General features: G+C 36.8%; 1 protein-coding gene across 1 annotated transcript; it reads right to left on the bottom strand.

The window, feature by feature from the left end:
* Window positions 1–15650: 15650 nt before the first annotated feature.
* Window positions 15651–16031, bottom strand: LOC145030252 (protein GLUTAMINE DUMPER 2-like). The gene has a single exon (XM_078978649.1). The coding sequence runs from the start codon at window positions 16029–16031 to the stop codon at window positions 15651–15653; it is 381 nt and encodes a 126-aa protein (XP_078834775.1).
* Between the last annotated feature and the right edge of the window lie 603 nt (window positions 16032–16634).

Here is a 16634-nt window from a genome sequence, read left to right as displayed (position 1 = left end):
AGGAGAATGGTATTTTCGCATGGGTTGTGTTCGTGTAGAGTTCAGTGGTGCTGCAAGATTAGAAGTGGGAACGAGGATTCGTCAGCTAGGGTGAAGATTAAGGCCTCCAGTTGTCAGCATGGGAGGTGGATTGAGGTGTCAGACTGGACCATATCTCAAGAGTACTCTTCAGGATTTCAGAGGATGGGCGATCTTAGGGTTTAACTGGTAATGGATCGCGAGCATTGGTAAGCACCTTTTGTCATCAGTGGATTATTGGAAAGCAAGAAGGATTGGGGATCCTTCGATTCTCACATGCGTGAAGAGTTAGTTGAAGCTAAGTGGGGGAGAATCGATCAGGTATTCAGGAGCATAAATAGGCATGAAACTAGGACAAGTTTCACATCCTCTTCAGGAGGAAAGGCGGTCGAGTGGTCGTCTAGGTTGAGGTTTGGGTGACTTGGGAGTTCAGAAAATGTTCCAACATTTGGTTTGCACTTTTCCATGGCATCAGATAGCAGGTTTCGGGAACCAGGTTAGAGTCTCAGTAGGGACTCAAGTTTAGTTGAGTGTTAGGCCGAGTGCGTGCTCGACCCAGTTTGGACAATGTTGTAAGACTACGGGGGTATCCGTAGCATTCACTAACAGTTAGATAGTATGGAAAGTGTTGTAAGACTACAGGGGTAGCCGTAGCATTCACTAACAGTCAAATAGTATGGGAAGTGTTGTAAGACTACGGGGGTATCTGTGGATTTCACTAACAGTCAGTTAGCATGGAAAGTGTTGTAAGACTGCGGGGGTAGCCGTAGCATTCACAAGCAATTGAGATAGTGCGAGAGGTTTTGTAAGTCTGCAGGTGTAGCAGTAGCATTCACAAGGTTGACAGATAGTGTGAGAGGTGTTGTAAGTCCGTGGGCGTATCCGTAGCATTCACTAGGTTAGTAGATAGCATGAGCGTGTTGTTAGAATGCAGAAGGAACAATAGTACCAACCAGTTCGGGTGCAACAGTGATGATGTGGCAAGTCCACGTATTGGTTTACGGATTCGCTCAGATGAATTAGACTTGGTTAAGCCAGTGATGAGATTATAGGAATGCCACTACAACTACGAGATCGAGGAAGCAATGGATTGCTTAAGGTCGTTTATGATATATGACTACCATTGGTCATGTAGCAATCACTTTTAGCCTTGGATTTCATGACGACATGATTCGACGCATGGACCCGATCGGTTAGATCAGAAGGTTATTAGAGCCACAGTGGCATGATGACTGTAACACACATAAAAATCATGCCAAATTTAAACTTTTTAAACATTCAAAAACCAACAGTTATTACAGATTTGTTTTCAAAATAGTATATATCAGAGTCTCCCAGAAACAAAGTCATAAAAAGTAAGGAGCGGTACGATCACGCCTTTGCCTTGCCGCGGTCCCATGATGTACTTGAAACAATAAACTGAAACTGTAAGCCTAAGAGCTTAGTGATTTTCCCCCAAAATACCCATACATACAATAATACACATATAATCATAACCGCATACTATGGATCCAGTCAACCTTAGGGTTAGAATACCCCATTCCCTCAACCATCTGATTGGAATGCCGACATACTATGGGTCCAATCATCCTTGGGATGGAATACCCCTGGCCCACAACCAACAAGTTAGAATGCCTACATACTGTAAGTCCAATCATCCTTGGGATGGAATACTACGACCCACAACCAACAGGTTGGAATGCCCAGGTCTATTGGCTTTCGCACAAAGAATATAAGCCTCAACCACGAAACAAACATGTGCACATATAACAGATAATTACATAACAATCTATAGGCAGACAAATCGATCTAATAGATCATAACAACATAGCAACATCCTATCTACCAAGATAATGATCTAACAGATCATGGCAACATATAACATCCTATCTACCAGGATACTGATCTAACGGATCATAGCAACATATAACATCTTATCTACCAGGATACTGATCTAACGGATCATGACAACATATAACATCCCATCTACCCGAATACTAATCTAACAGATCATAATAGCATGTACCATCCTATCTACCAGGATAGCGATCTAACCGATCATACTAGCATAACATATCAGGATAACAAGCCAAAAGGGACGACCTTGGTGCCTTAGACCCTTGAGTATAGTGAGGAAAACTCACCTCGCAACTGTCAACCCGAAAGATAAGCTCAAACTCTCGGATCACCGCTACAAACTCCACCACCTATATTCACCATAGAACCATACTCATAAATTTTGAATTTCCCAAAATGTCCCAGAAGTCAGTTAGTCAACCCTTGGTCAAAGTTAAAGTCAACAATCAAGGTCAACAGTCCATGTTGACCCGACTCGTCGAGTGCAGTCACTGACTCGTCGAGTCCTTCTAGAACTCGAGTAGTCGTGAAATCCCCCTACTGACTCACCGGTTTTCCCTGTAACTTGTCGAGTTCATGCGTGTCTAAAAGTCGGGAAAACCCTAGTTGACTCGCTGAGTCATCCCACAGACTCGTCGAGTCCATGCAGAAGTCCTTTCACGACAATCTTCATTGGACTCTCCGAGTATGCAACTCGCCGAGTCCCTTCATTCCATTATCCATTCAGATGCTTATAAATCCATTTTAAGGTTCGATATTATAGATCCAGCTTCCTAAGTCATGTTTATCACGTAAAGTTGCAAAATTTACGTGCATGCAAGGCTCCAAAGACTTATAATGTCAAAACCAAGCTTGAAATGGAGTTTTACACCTAAGGAGAGGTTCATACTTGCTAAAGCTGGAAGCTTTATGGACTTACAGACCAAAGAGAGTTCAGCTCTGAAGTTGTAACTTCATATCTTAGCTCAGACCCATGAATGGTTTCCTAATATGCTAGGAAAGCCATAATCTTTAGCCAAATGAGATCTAGTAGGAAATGAGGTCAAAATAACGATTGATACCTTCAAAAGATGCTAACTGAGGTAGATTTTAGATCCCCACATGTTCCTTTCTTCTAGCCACTTGCTCTCTAATTCTTATCACTAAGATCCACCTTCCTAAAGCTTAAAACACACAAAAAATGAAGCACACACACGGGTTAGGGTTTGTTGGACTCTCAAGAGGATGTAAGGGGGCTAAGGGAGGCTAATGATCCTTTAAATATGGTGCAAAACCCTGGAAATTAGGGTTTCATCCTCCAGCTCCTACTCGTCGATTCCTATCTTGGACTCGACGAGTAGTTCACTTAAACACGTGGCCCAATCCGCTTCTACTCGAAGAGTCAGGGAATCCAATTTGTCGAGTAGAACTTGCAATTTATGAAAATTAAAGCCATAAAATTATTACCTGAGATTCGGGGCGTGACAATTCTCCCCCACTTGAACTAGACTTCATCGTCGAAGTCTGCTGCGGAAAAACAACCCGGATAATGCTCCTGCATTTCCGCCTCCGGCTCCCACGTCCACTTGGACCCTCTTCGGTGCTCCCACTTTACCTTTACCAAAGGTATTTCTTTGTTTTGCAGAACCTTCACCTTCCTTTCCAGAATGGCCACATGCCTCTCAACATAATTCAGGCGCTCATCGACCTGAATGTCATCCAATGATACTACTGCCTCTTCATCAAGAATGCACTTCGCAATTACGAAACATGAAAGGTGTTATGGATCCGACTGAGCTCCTCCGGTAGCTCTAACTTGTATGCCAACTTGCCATCCCTGGCAACGATTCCGAAAGTCCCAATGTATCGGGGACCCAATTTCCCCCTCTTCCTGAAGCGGGTCACACCCTTCCATGGCGAGACCTTCAGGAGTACCATGTCACCGACCTGGAACTCTAACTCAGATCGGCGTCTGTCGTCGTAACTCTTCTACTCACTCTTAGCGGTCTGCAGCCGCTGTCTAATCTACTGAATCTTCTCGGTAGTCTGCAAGACTACCTCCGTCCATCCCATTACCCCGTGTCCAACCTCACCCAACAAACTAGGGTGCGTCATTTCCAACCATACAACAGCTCGAAAGGTGGGGTGCCAATGCTAGAATGATAGTTGTTGTTGTAGGTGAACTCTGCAAGGGGTAGGTGGGAATCCCAACTCCCACCAAAGTCAATGACACATGCCCTCAACATATCCTCGAGGTTCTGAATGGTCAGCTCGCTCTGACCGTCGGTCTGCGGATGAAAAGCGGTACTAAAATGCAGCCTCGTGCCTAGTTCCTTGTGGAACTTCTACCAGAAATATGAGGTAAATCTAACATCTCGCTCAGAAATAATGGAGTCCGAAACCCCATGGCGAGCGACGATCTTGCGAACATACACGGCGGCCAACTTCTCGGCCGATGAACTCTCCCGTATGGCTAAGAAATGGACACTCTTGGATAATCGATCCACGATGACCCATATGGCATCAAACCCCTTTTCCGTCCTTAGCATCTTGGTAATGAAGTCCATCATGATCTGCTCCCATTTCCATATGGGAATCTCCAGGGGATGCAATTGGTCATGCGGCCTCTGATGGTCGGCCTTGACCATCCTACAGTTCAAGCACATCTTGACGTACCAAGCAATTTCTCGCTTCATGCACAACCACCAGTAACTCAAACTCAAGTCCCGGTACATCTTGGTGGCCCCTGGGTGAATAAAGTGAGACTTGTGAGCCTCCTCCATGATTGTCTGTCTGAACCCACCAGAGTAATACCAAAGTGAGTAAGACTTAGAGTCCGGGTACCGATGTAGAGATAGCAGAAATGAGTAGAGTTCCATACGCTTTCGCCGTTATATCTATCATGTATTCTATGACATGTACTCGCCCTGATGTGCCCTTTGCTTTCAGTATGGTCAATCGTTATTATAGACATCCAGGTAAAGCTTATTGGATACTTAAGTATCTATAAAGGACTAAGGATTGGGTCCTAGTACTTGGTGGCAATGATACATTGAGAGTAACTGCGTTTAGTGATGTTGACTTTCAAATAAACATAGACAAATTTCGTTCTCAATCTGGGAGGGTGTTTACCTTAAATGTAGGAGCACTTACTTGGAAAAGTTCCAAGCAACAAACAATGGTTGATTCTACCTGTGAATCATAGTACATAGCGGCAAGCGAAGCATCAAAGGAAGCAATTTGGTTAAAGAACTTCATCGGAGATCTTGGAGTTGTGCCAAACATCAAGGAGCTCATGGAAGTTTTTGGTGATAATGAAAGAGCGGTTACCTTGACAAAGGAAACAAGAGATCATGGCAGATCAAGACATATCAGTAGAAAATACCATTTTATCATACATAGAGTAGAAGAAGGTCGACTCGTAGTGAAAAGGGTATCATCTGAAAAAAATCCTACAGATCCACTCACAAAGGATCTATGTAGGGCTACACACATTCAGCATGCCAGAAGCATTGGTCTGAAAGATGATATTAGTTTTAGTAGTTAGATAGCTAGTTTGAAACTTGTAACGAAGTAAATGTAATTTAACTTTGGTGATTAAATAATAGAGAGTTATTTATGAGTTTGTTTATTACCTTTTGTCAATTGTTTATTCTTGTGTTTCATTTTTGCATGTTTTACTTCCCGAATAATTCGATTATTCAAAATCAGCAGTCATTCGTACTTTTAGAAGTAAGTAGTGAATTAAGACTATCATAAGTTGAATTGTACATTGTCTAAAGAGTATTAGACATAGCAATAGTATTGCTACAATGTTCATGAGTTCTTAGAAATTGAGATTTAAGTATTGGATTAACCTACGCTCAGAGAACTACACCATGGAATTTAACGACTAATTCTGAGACGATAATATATTATAATCTTAAAACAAAGATATATGAGTTGTTTACAAGTCAATTGTGCATTGATGATACGTAAACGCATTGGTAACACTACAAGAAAAAGACCCTTTTACGACGCGCAAACCACAACACTCATTGATTTATGTTACGCAAAAGAGAGTGACATTAAAAAAGTGTCATCTCTTCAAAAAATTTAAGAATTTACGTCACGCATTATTATGTGCCATTGAATTACTGTCTCAAGAAAAAAAAAAATAAAACACGGAGGGCGCTTTATTTTAAACGCGCGTCCTCTATACCCGTCGATTTATAATTTTAATAAAACGCGCGTTCAGTATAGGGGGAAACGAAATCCCTAAAATTTTGAACACCCGTCTTCTACCTTCTTTCTATCTTTCAACTTCTACCCTCTCCCTCCTTCTCTCTGGTCTCCGGTCTGCTTCTCCGCCACTCCTAACCTCCTTATCGGTCTCATCAAATATCGTGTCCCCTCCTTAATACCTTGCGGGAATCTAAACATTAGAAAACCCCGTCCTCACAATGTCTAAGAAACTAGGGTTTTTTTCATCCCTCAAAGAACGACCCACATCCTCCATAGATCGATCTCTATTGCTTCATTTCTCACAAGAAATCGAACACTTTACATTCATAGGGCCACAAAATCGACTATTGCTGGAACTAGGGTTTTGGATCTTATTGAAATTGAAGGGTTTCTGTTCACCAGGCCATAGATTTGAAATCAAAGTGTTAGGGTCTCGTTTGTCACTGAAATCGAAGGATTGATGCTCACAGGGCCACGAAAGCTAGGGTTTTTAGGCAAAGCTAGAATCAATCATGTCTAATTCCATCAAGAAATTAGTTATAAACGATAACTATTCTTCGTTCGTGCTCCTCTCCAAGCTAATCGATTTGCTATTTCATAGCAAAGGTAAATAAGATTTCTTTTGGCTATTTTTCGTTACTAGAAATTAGAATCAGAATCGTATTTCCATCCTTGATTCTCATATACTCTAACAATTATACTCTGACATTTTATAGATCAAAAATTCTAAAACATTTCTTTACGAAATCTCCCTACATCTTTGTTTTTTGAAATTTATTCTCGAATGCCTTTGGGATTTTACCATTTTTAGGCTTTGGCTTAGAAAATCCTAATGAAAAATTGACATAATCATCCCTGATAATGCATTACCATCCTCATGTTTTCAGTGTATGAATCAAGATGACTTTTTGATATTTGTTCTCTTTATCTCTGTAATTTTGCTTTCAGATTATCATGTAAAGATGAAGTGTATGAGGAGATCATTTAGCAAGATCATTTCCGATAAGGTAATATTTCATTTGAGTTAACTATTAATAACACTTGGTGGCAATGAGATTTGATTGCCACATTTATGGAATACAACATGATCTATGCTCTATCCAAACCTAGTAATTAAATAGAAAAACTTATTAATGTTGTCTTGCATAGCAAAAAATTTGTACTCTGGTTTTATGTGTAATGAGTTCTCTCAACAGATTATGTTTCAAAAATTATGTGTGATATGGCTGTTATTATTGCAGATTATGTTTCCATTCATTGATTGATATATTTCTTTGCAAGACAGTTGATGACAAAGCCTTTCAATTAAAAATGTGGCATAAGCTTTTGATATCCTAAGTTGTTTACATCAACATGTTGTGAACACTGGTGAAGTTCTTTCAGCAATATACTAGAGGATGAGGTAATTAATACTAATATGTACACACACGCTGTCTGTATAATGAATTGGTATGTTCCTTTTGATGATTTGGTTGTTTGATTAAGCAGGGTGATGAATGTGGTAACCTGGTAGAATTTGGTGCTTCAACTCTCAATGTGAATTACTCATTCAGTAATTTCTCATTTAAGGTATGATGACACAACCTACACTCTTTCTATATATACAGATCATGATTTAAAGTTAAAACACATATTAATTTAACTTTTGTATTTTTGATGATCAGAACCTGTCTCAGTTGGCTTCTATCAATTACGACATGCTTATAAAGAGTGCTCAAGACTGAATAGACAGTTCTACTAAACCAGCATTACCATGACAACCTACCTAATAAATCATATCACTGCTTCCATTTAGCTGCTGCTACTTGCTTACTTCCTGGATTTGAATGCTTTACTTGTTCTCCATTCACATTCCAGCTCCACCACCTCTCAAGGGTCAAAACGATCACAATATTTTAATTATGAGATCATAGGAATTAATAATTTTCTACATCATTCATTCGTTGGAATTAACACTTTGATTCAACTCGTAGAAAAATCCTAAATTCTATCTTCCATAATTTTCTTTTAAATTAAACCATCTTCTCTTGTACATATTCTTTTTTTAATTAGTTTCAGTACCAAATAAATAAATCTCAACTTTTGGTTTTCTCTGGGATCCTTTCCTTTTTGTAATAGGGCAAAAAAAAAAAAGTAAAAAGAAAGGCTGCTTCAGATGCTGATAAGTTACTAAATAAATAAATCTCAACTTTTGGTTTTCTCTGGGATCCTTTCCTAGACTATGGGAGCTACAGCTGTATAAGTTACCACAAGAAACAGATCATGTAGAGGATCCTCCTAAGAGAAATAGACATGAAAAAAGAAAGGCCGCTTCAGATGCTGATGATGATGAAAGCATACAGATTATTGGGTCAAAGTCTACTGCCAGGGGAAAAAAGGAACATTACAAGGATTTAAATCAACTCGTGATGTCACTGAAGTCAGCAAGACTTCGAGAGGAAGGGGTAGGGGGTCTAATAGTTTGAAGCAAACTACCCTTGATGCATCCAACATGTTTCGTCGTTCAGAAAGGTCTCCTCATTTTTAATATTATATTATATTATATTATATATATATTTGTTTAAGAAAATAAAGTTAGTTTATTTTGGTCTTCCAGATGAGCATCAGTTGCTGCATCGGCTTCTATTGAGAGTATAGCTGTTGATGAAGAAAAATTAGATTCTGATTCGGGTGATGAACCTGTGAAACTTGGATTAAATTACCTTCATCATACTTTGGTATGAATGTTTTTGTTATTTATTTATTTGTGTAGCTTTTGTTTCTTTTTTACTTAATTAGCTTAATGGTTAAGCACATAAGGACTTAACTGATTAAGCCAAAAAGTGACTTAACTACCCTTCTGTTTTTTAATAGTCATTTACGTTCTGAGTTATGAAAAATGACAAAACTGCCCTTCTGTTTTTAATTGAATTGTTTTAAGGATGATGACACAAGTATACAAGGTAAGGGCCGAAAAAGAGGTGGTGCTCCTAGGGGAAGAGGGAGGGGGTCCACTACTGCAAAAAGGGGAAGAAAATCAGACAACACTTCATCATCAATCCAAGACATGATGATGAGTAAAGATGATGATGATGAGGATGTTCCAAAGAAAGCAAACAAATCTCAACCAAGGGTAAGCAACATATTTTAAGAAAATATGGATTTTAAGAAAACACTCTTTTTGAGGGCATTTTTGGAAACTACGACCAAAAGTTCATGTTACCTTTGAATTCTCCTTTGCTTCTCTCTGCAGCTTCTGGGACTCTTCAACCACCTTTTCTAATTGACTTTCTTGGGACATTTTGGTGGGGGTTGATGGAAGCACAAAGTTTCTGTGTGATGTCATGGTAGGCAGGATAGTTTTTTTATAATTCTTATAATATTAGTTACATATTTTATTGGTTGCCCTTATTTATATTATATATATATATATATATATATATATATATATATATATATATATATATATATATATATATATATATATATATATATGGTTAATGCAAGAGCATGTTCCTTTTTCTGATCCATTATTGCTACTTCTCATTTTGGATCCTCTGGTGCTTCTGAAATTTTCTTGGATATTTTTGATGTAATTGTTTAATGACTTTGAGAGAGACATAAATGGATGGTTAATGCAAGAGCAAGTTCCTTTTTCTGATTGCAATGGGAATATCAAGATAAAAGTTTCAGTAATTCAAGAGGAATAGGGAAAGGAACATTATAAGGATGCCTGAAGTGGTGTTACTAAGTTCATTGGATTGCCTTGGTGCCAAGGGAATAATTAGCTCTCTACTCTTTTGGCTGCCCCTCATTAGTCAAGTGGTACAACCAAACCAAAGACCTTTTGAGGCAAATGTGAAAAAGATAGTATGAGAACTGGGAACTGCAATTTTTAGACTGTCAGGTGGAGTAATATAATCAAGAATCTGAATTATTAACAAGATGCTGGCAATTTTAAGCAGCCAAGTAACCAATTTTTCTAGAAAAAATATTTTGGATCTTTGATCACTATATGAGTTAGATTTAACAACCTTGAAGGTTGATATGGTCCTTAGTCTTGACCAATAAAAAGATTTGAGATTTTGCTTCCCATTCCATGTTATGATTCATGGAGGGAACAACCTTATTAGATAATCAAAAGTAGGATGCCCTAGTCTATCATTTATTTGTTTCTTAAATCTTAATACTTAATATGAATAGAACCAATTGCATGCCCCAAATGAATTAGCTTATTCAAAAAAGGCTTGTTCCATCGAAGGTTTATCTTGTGTCGGGTATTTGTTTTCTTCATCATAAATGTCCTTGTAGTCTTTATAATTAGAATCAAGTTTTGGTACATGAAGAAATGAATAGATAAAGGGATAAAAGTATTTGATAAATTTTTAAAACTTGTACCTACTGCAATTGTCTCATTGATAAGGGATGAAGTTGGATATTCTGCTCAAGGTCAAAGGAATCAGACCTGATGTAAGAAATGTGAGCAGAAAGAAGTTGATGAAGATTTTACATATAAACAAGAGAATTAAACTAGGCATTAGGAAAGTTAGCTGAAAATCAAATATTCTTCTTTCCATCAACAACAACCAATTTTATTGTTATAAGTTAAGGCCTCGTTTAGTGACATGACCATACTTGGTGTTCTTATCATTTTCTGTAATGTGAAAGGTTGCTTGGTAATTAAGTATTCAAATCAAAATATTTGGCAGGGCTATTAAAGATGAAATCACAACGTGTTCTATAAACCATGAAAATTAGAGTAGCTACAACTACTCTATTGACCTACCTAAGATACAATCTTGATAGATGAACTGAATACATATATTAACTTGTTCAGGTGAATGCTCTGTTATCTTATTTAGAGATCGATAATCATGGGGGGTTGGTTGGGGAGCACATGCCTGGTAGATAAGCATAGTTGGATCAGTATTGGGGGGAGTCGCAAGTCATGGGGCCCGGGCCCCGTGCAGATAGCTGGGCTGATGAATTTTCCCAACAACACGGTGGGGACCCGAATGCTTGGGCTTTATCCTTTGAGCAACAACATGGTACTGGGGGTTGGGCTTTTAAATTCCAGCATGTTAGTGAGCTCTTTCACAACAATAATTAAAATAATAGTTAAATGTTGACTTACTATTAATTCTTATGTTATTGATTTCAGGAGCAAACGCATATGATGTCTGTGGACCGAATGGCAGGTGCAAACATTCCATCTTTGGCTGCTATGGAGCAGACCTAAATGCTAGCACATACTTTAGCTCAGGACACCAATCCAAAGTTTCATGTTACTTTACTTACTTTGAATTAAAAAAAAAAAATTAATTTTATTTTATAATCAGTATATTATTTATTTGGTTTGGCAAATAATATGAAGAACCGCAAGTTACTTTGAACACCAATCCAAAGTTTTAGGTTACTTTACTTACTTTGAACACCAATCCATATATTCCAATTCCTATCAAATCCCATGGACGGTCATTATGAAGTTGGAGGTAGTCCTGCTCGACCTCAACATGTATATGAGCTCTGCTTTTCACATGGACAGGATACCCTCTTTGATGCTTGCGATTTTACCAAAACTAAAGCAGTAGAAGGGATTTCAAGAAAGGTATCTCATCTCAGCTCCATATAATATATTCCTAGCATTCTATGGGCTAATATAGTAATATTTCACCCTTGAAAAAGGCCATCAGGACACTTTTATCCAGAGGTGCTAACTTATTAGGGCTTTTGATAGCTAACTGATTGATCTTTTTCTTCCATTCTATGGGCTAATATAGTAATATTTCACCTTGTGCAACTTCATTTGATTTTGTTTCTGTTCTTCATCTTTTTCTTTCATTATGAAATTAGGGCTTTTGATAGCTAACTGATTGATCTTTTTGTATGATTGACTTTGTGTAACAGTATTTCTTTTCTGATTCTTACATGAATCAGGGTTTAACAGGAAGTATTATACAAAAAGATCAATCAGTTATTATATATATATATTTCATATGTCATTGTCACAGGAAGTAGATCCATTTGAGAGATTAACTGATCAAGACATTTGCACTGCAATCCACAATGCAACTGGTCTTAGATCCGCTTTATTTGTGCTAGAGGTTTAAATTTTTATTTATTTATTTATTTATATTAATAATTTAACCCTTTAATACATATATATATATATATATATATATATATATATATATATATATATATATATATATAGGTTCCACTTCAAGTTTTGGTTCGAAGACAAATAGCTCAGTTGTTGGATCATGTCTTCAATGTGCTAGACTTGTATGCAATGAATTATTAAAGGTATTATCTTTTTTTCTTTTTCTTTTTCTTTTTTTATAATTCGGAATAAATAAATATTTCGGAAATATTTCAGATCACCCATAGTTTTCTAGTGCATGAACTACAACAGTTTCCCCGTTCTTAAGATGCACATTAATGACATTGTTGGGAGTTTTTTGTTTGAAGGTCTTCAACCTTCCCAAAAAATGATTGGACACTTAGTAGAAATGGAGGTACTAGACTAAAGTACTTCAATTGCGATTTTTATACATACATGTTCCTGTTCATTAAACCAAGGTATTTATGGTGTCAGGTTACTTCCGTAAAAACTTTTAGTTGGTATTGATCATTGACTATTGATTGACTTACTTTTTCTATTTGATGCAGAGTCAACTAGTAGGGAAATTGTTAATTTTTCAAAGTAAAACAAAGGGTTGATTGAATGAGAGAAAAGAAAACACCAACACTCCATGGCTAATAAGAATAAAAAAATCAAAGATGTGAGGCAAAAAAGGTAAAACAAACTCGTATGTATGAATATGATTTGTATGGTAATTAAATTTATAATGTATGTATGTTTTGGTTTGCATGCAATCTTTGTTTGGCAGCTTAGACAAACTTTGTAGCACCTGATCGTCCACGCCACTCTTGGTAAAACAAATTTATAGTGTACTTCTTCCATTTATGTTAGTAATTTCTCATTATGATGTGTTTTTTCTTGTGCAATTCTATTTTTAGGAGGTATTTTACTTTATTAATTGTTTAAAGTTACAGGACATCAGTATAGGCACATCATGGAACATTTTAGGAAAGTTGTTGGTTTTCCTTTTGGTGATCCATCAATGAAGTGGTCAACTTCATGTAATAACATTTTAGGGGAAGATGTAGGTATATGTTTTTTTAATGAATAATGTAATCATATGTATGAATATGAAATAAAGTTTATTATTTGTATGATAATAAATTTTATGCAATGGATTGTATTTTTTGTATATGGTATTTTATTTTATGTTATGAGACATTAAATGCAAATTTAATTTGAAAATTAGTAAATCTGTAAATAATATTGTTTTTCTTACATTTAAAATTATGATATGCAAAAATGTGTGTCATCTTCATTTATGACATGACCTTTCTTGATAGGGGCTTCTTTGATACGCATTGTGTGTCATAAACACGCACGTCGTAAGGTTACGACACACAAATGCGTGTCGTCTTCCTTTATGACAGGGCCTTCCTTGATACGCATTGCGTGTCATAACCGCGCGTCGTAAATGCGCATCGTCTATAGACGACGCGCAAAAGCGCGTCATTGCTCTTTATGACAGGGCCTTTCTTGACGCGCATTTGTGCGTCGTCTGAGCATTTTACAACGCGCAATGAGCGTCGTAAAAGGCTATTTTTCTAGTAGTTTAACTTGATGTTATAAAACATATCGTTGTGTATGATTTGATGAGTAAATGGTACAAACATATAAGTCAAAGTATATTCGTTCTTTTTCCCTAATGGGAAAAGTGATATCTTTGGGCCCTCAGTGATTTAGTGATGACTTATAGTGCCAGGCCCGACCATGACTAAATTGATGTGTTCAATTTGAAGTTCTATGTCATTACAAATCAGAAATCGGGAAACAAAGTATTGGACAATGAGATTGATTTTATTCCATGTCTCATGTATGAATGATTACTTGCATAATGCATGATTATATGATCACTTATCTTAGGACATGTAACTGATTGGGTCAGAGTTCGACAGAGGCTTTTGGAAGCTACAATTTGCTGATCAATTTGGAAGTTATACTGGTAATCATAGTTACAAACTTATCCAAGTGGGAGACTATTAGATTAGGTGTCTAAGCCCATAACTATAATTGGTATAAGCTTGAATTGATAGTAGCATAGTCCTTTTGGGTTACCCACAAACCTAACAATTGGACATGATGATTTTTGGAGAGAGATGTTGATTTATTATTTGATTAATAGATTGAAATAAATAATTTATTAATATATTATGAGAATAATATATTAATTAGAAATAATAATATTTAATTAATAATTAGTCAGAAATTAATTGGAATTGATTTTGGGATTAATGGAATTAATTAAAAGTGCATGGTCTAAAATGCAATTGTTCAATAGTTGAACAAAAGGCTCTAGAACCTTCCACCAGGAGGATGGACAGTTTCAAGGGGAAATTAATTGGAATTGATTTTGGGATTAATGGTATTATGAAACCGAATGCGTGTTCTCCCCTAAAATCATGAAATCGAAGCTGACTAGATGGAACCACAAATAGTCAAATAAGGTAGCCTCATTTGCGGTTTTAATGACTATTAAAAAAAAAGGATAGATTTTGACTATTTTTTTTGCAAAAGTAATTAAAAGTAATTGTTATATTTGTATTTCTCTCCTAAAAATTTTTGTTTGTTGAGTTGATTTTTGCTTAATAGGATTTTCTAATATGTGCCCTAAGGGCACATATAAGAAGTATTAATTATTAAAAATATTACCATAATTAAATTCGAAATACATTTATTATGGAAATTATTAATGCACTTCACATATAATTATGGTAATATTTCTTATTATTGATGTATTTTATAATTAATTATGGTAATATATATCTTTAATTAGTGTTTATTATATGTGCTCTTAGAGCACATATTAGAAAATCCATTGGTTAATTAGTTCAATGTGACGTTTATATACCAAAAAATGTTATTGAAAAAGTGTCCGCTTTTATCCCTACTGCGGTTGCTCTAAAATCTAAATTACATATTTTGTTACTATTAATATAAATACAACACTAGTTATAATAAATAAACAATAAAATACATTTATTTAAATAGCAAATTATTTCGATGAATCCAATAATCTGTTCTAAAATTTCGATATATTGTGCCAAGTGCAAGTGTAGAAAGAGCAAACAACAAAAGAAAATGTCTCTCTTATCCCTAATGGAAAACGCCAATTTTCACCGACATTCATACCATCTGCGTTTGCTGCATTCCTTCAGTTCAGCAGTCTCAACTGCATGGGATCATTCCGACCATATTTTCCACCACCCTCCTCGAGACTCATGAACTCTTCACGAGATATCCCAGAATTTGCTCCGCCTTAAAAGTCCTTGTTTTTATGCATCATTGAACACTTTTTCCGGTGAATCAGACAGCGGATGCAAAATGGATATAGTCCAAACAAGTGAGCAACTAATCGTAACTTGATTTATTAATCTCATTGATTACATACAATAATTTCGGGAAAATACGAAAGAGATGAAAAAACAACAAAGATTGTTGACGGAGGAATCTAGAGAGACAGGTCGGAGAGATGGGTGATTGTGCCGCTGCAGCCGGGTACACGAGCAGGTGCAGCTAAGTAACTCGGAAGTTGGTCTCCGGCCATAACGACGACAATTTCGGGGCTGACTTTAGATTCATCACCATCGTTGCACACATACCGAGCCACCTTCTGAGGGTGTTCATCACCACCCTCGATATCTTCACCGGCGCCGGTAGCTGTTGATTGGGTCCTCCATTTAGAACAAGCCAACATTATCAAAGCCACCAGTATGAGAGCAAGCATGGCACCTATCCCACAGAACAAATAAACCAACGGCGTATCCAATCGCCACGACGTCGACGACCTCAACGACTCCGTTGGAGTTGTGTTTTCCAGCTGCTGTCCCATCCGTGATCCTTGTACTGTGTGCTCTGCGTTGAAAATTACATAAGAGAAAGGGAAGCATATATAGATGCAAAGGTACAACATGCATTAGCATGAGGTACAAGTCCTCGAAGTAAGGTTAATAATGGGTTTTTTTGTTTCATTTGTGGTTTCGTACTAAAGAATAAACCTCAAATCTGAAAACCCTTTCTTTAAATCCCTATTTACTTTGATAAGACGAGGAAACTTGAAAAACAATATGAAAAGCATATTCCATATGCGAATTAAGCAATTTCGATTATGATGCAAGTACAAGTACTACTAAGTGGAATATTTTGAGTTAAACCTAAATTATCATATTTATCGAATTGTTCTCGGGTATATCATTCTAATACATTACTCCTTGCATCCAAGATTTATCCATTTAGGTCCCATTTTGTTGGTGATTTAGGTTATGTTTGGTGCACCACAGCTAACTGATAAGCTAGTTTATTTTTTGAGCTTTTTTATGTTGTCGTGTTTGGTAAGTCAAAAAGTAGCTTATTAGCTAGCTTATAAGCTAGCTTTTTGAAACACTACTTAGACTAGCTTTTTAGGAACTTTTTTAAAATTTTCCAAATAGACCCC

Source organism: Lactuca saligna, chromosome 2 (genome assembly GCF_052625555.1).
Source record: "Lactuca saligna cultivar CGN05327 chromosome 2, ASM5262555v1, whole genome shotgun sequence".
Classification (NCBI taxonomy): domain Eukaryota; kingdom Viridiplantae; phylum Streptophyta; class Magnoliopsida; order Asterales; family Asteraceae; genus Lactuca; species Lactuca saligna.
The sequence above is the reverse complement of the archived record's forward strand: the minus strand, read 5'-3'. Positions and strand labels throughout refer to the sequence as shown.

What these genes read in the sequence shown, in the direction of transcription:
- LOC145030252 (XM_078978649.1), bottom strand. Translation starts at nt 16,031, where the DNA reads ATGGGACAGCAGCTGGAAAACACAACTCCAACGGAGTCGTTGAGGTCG.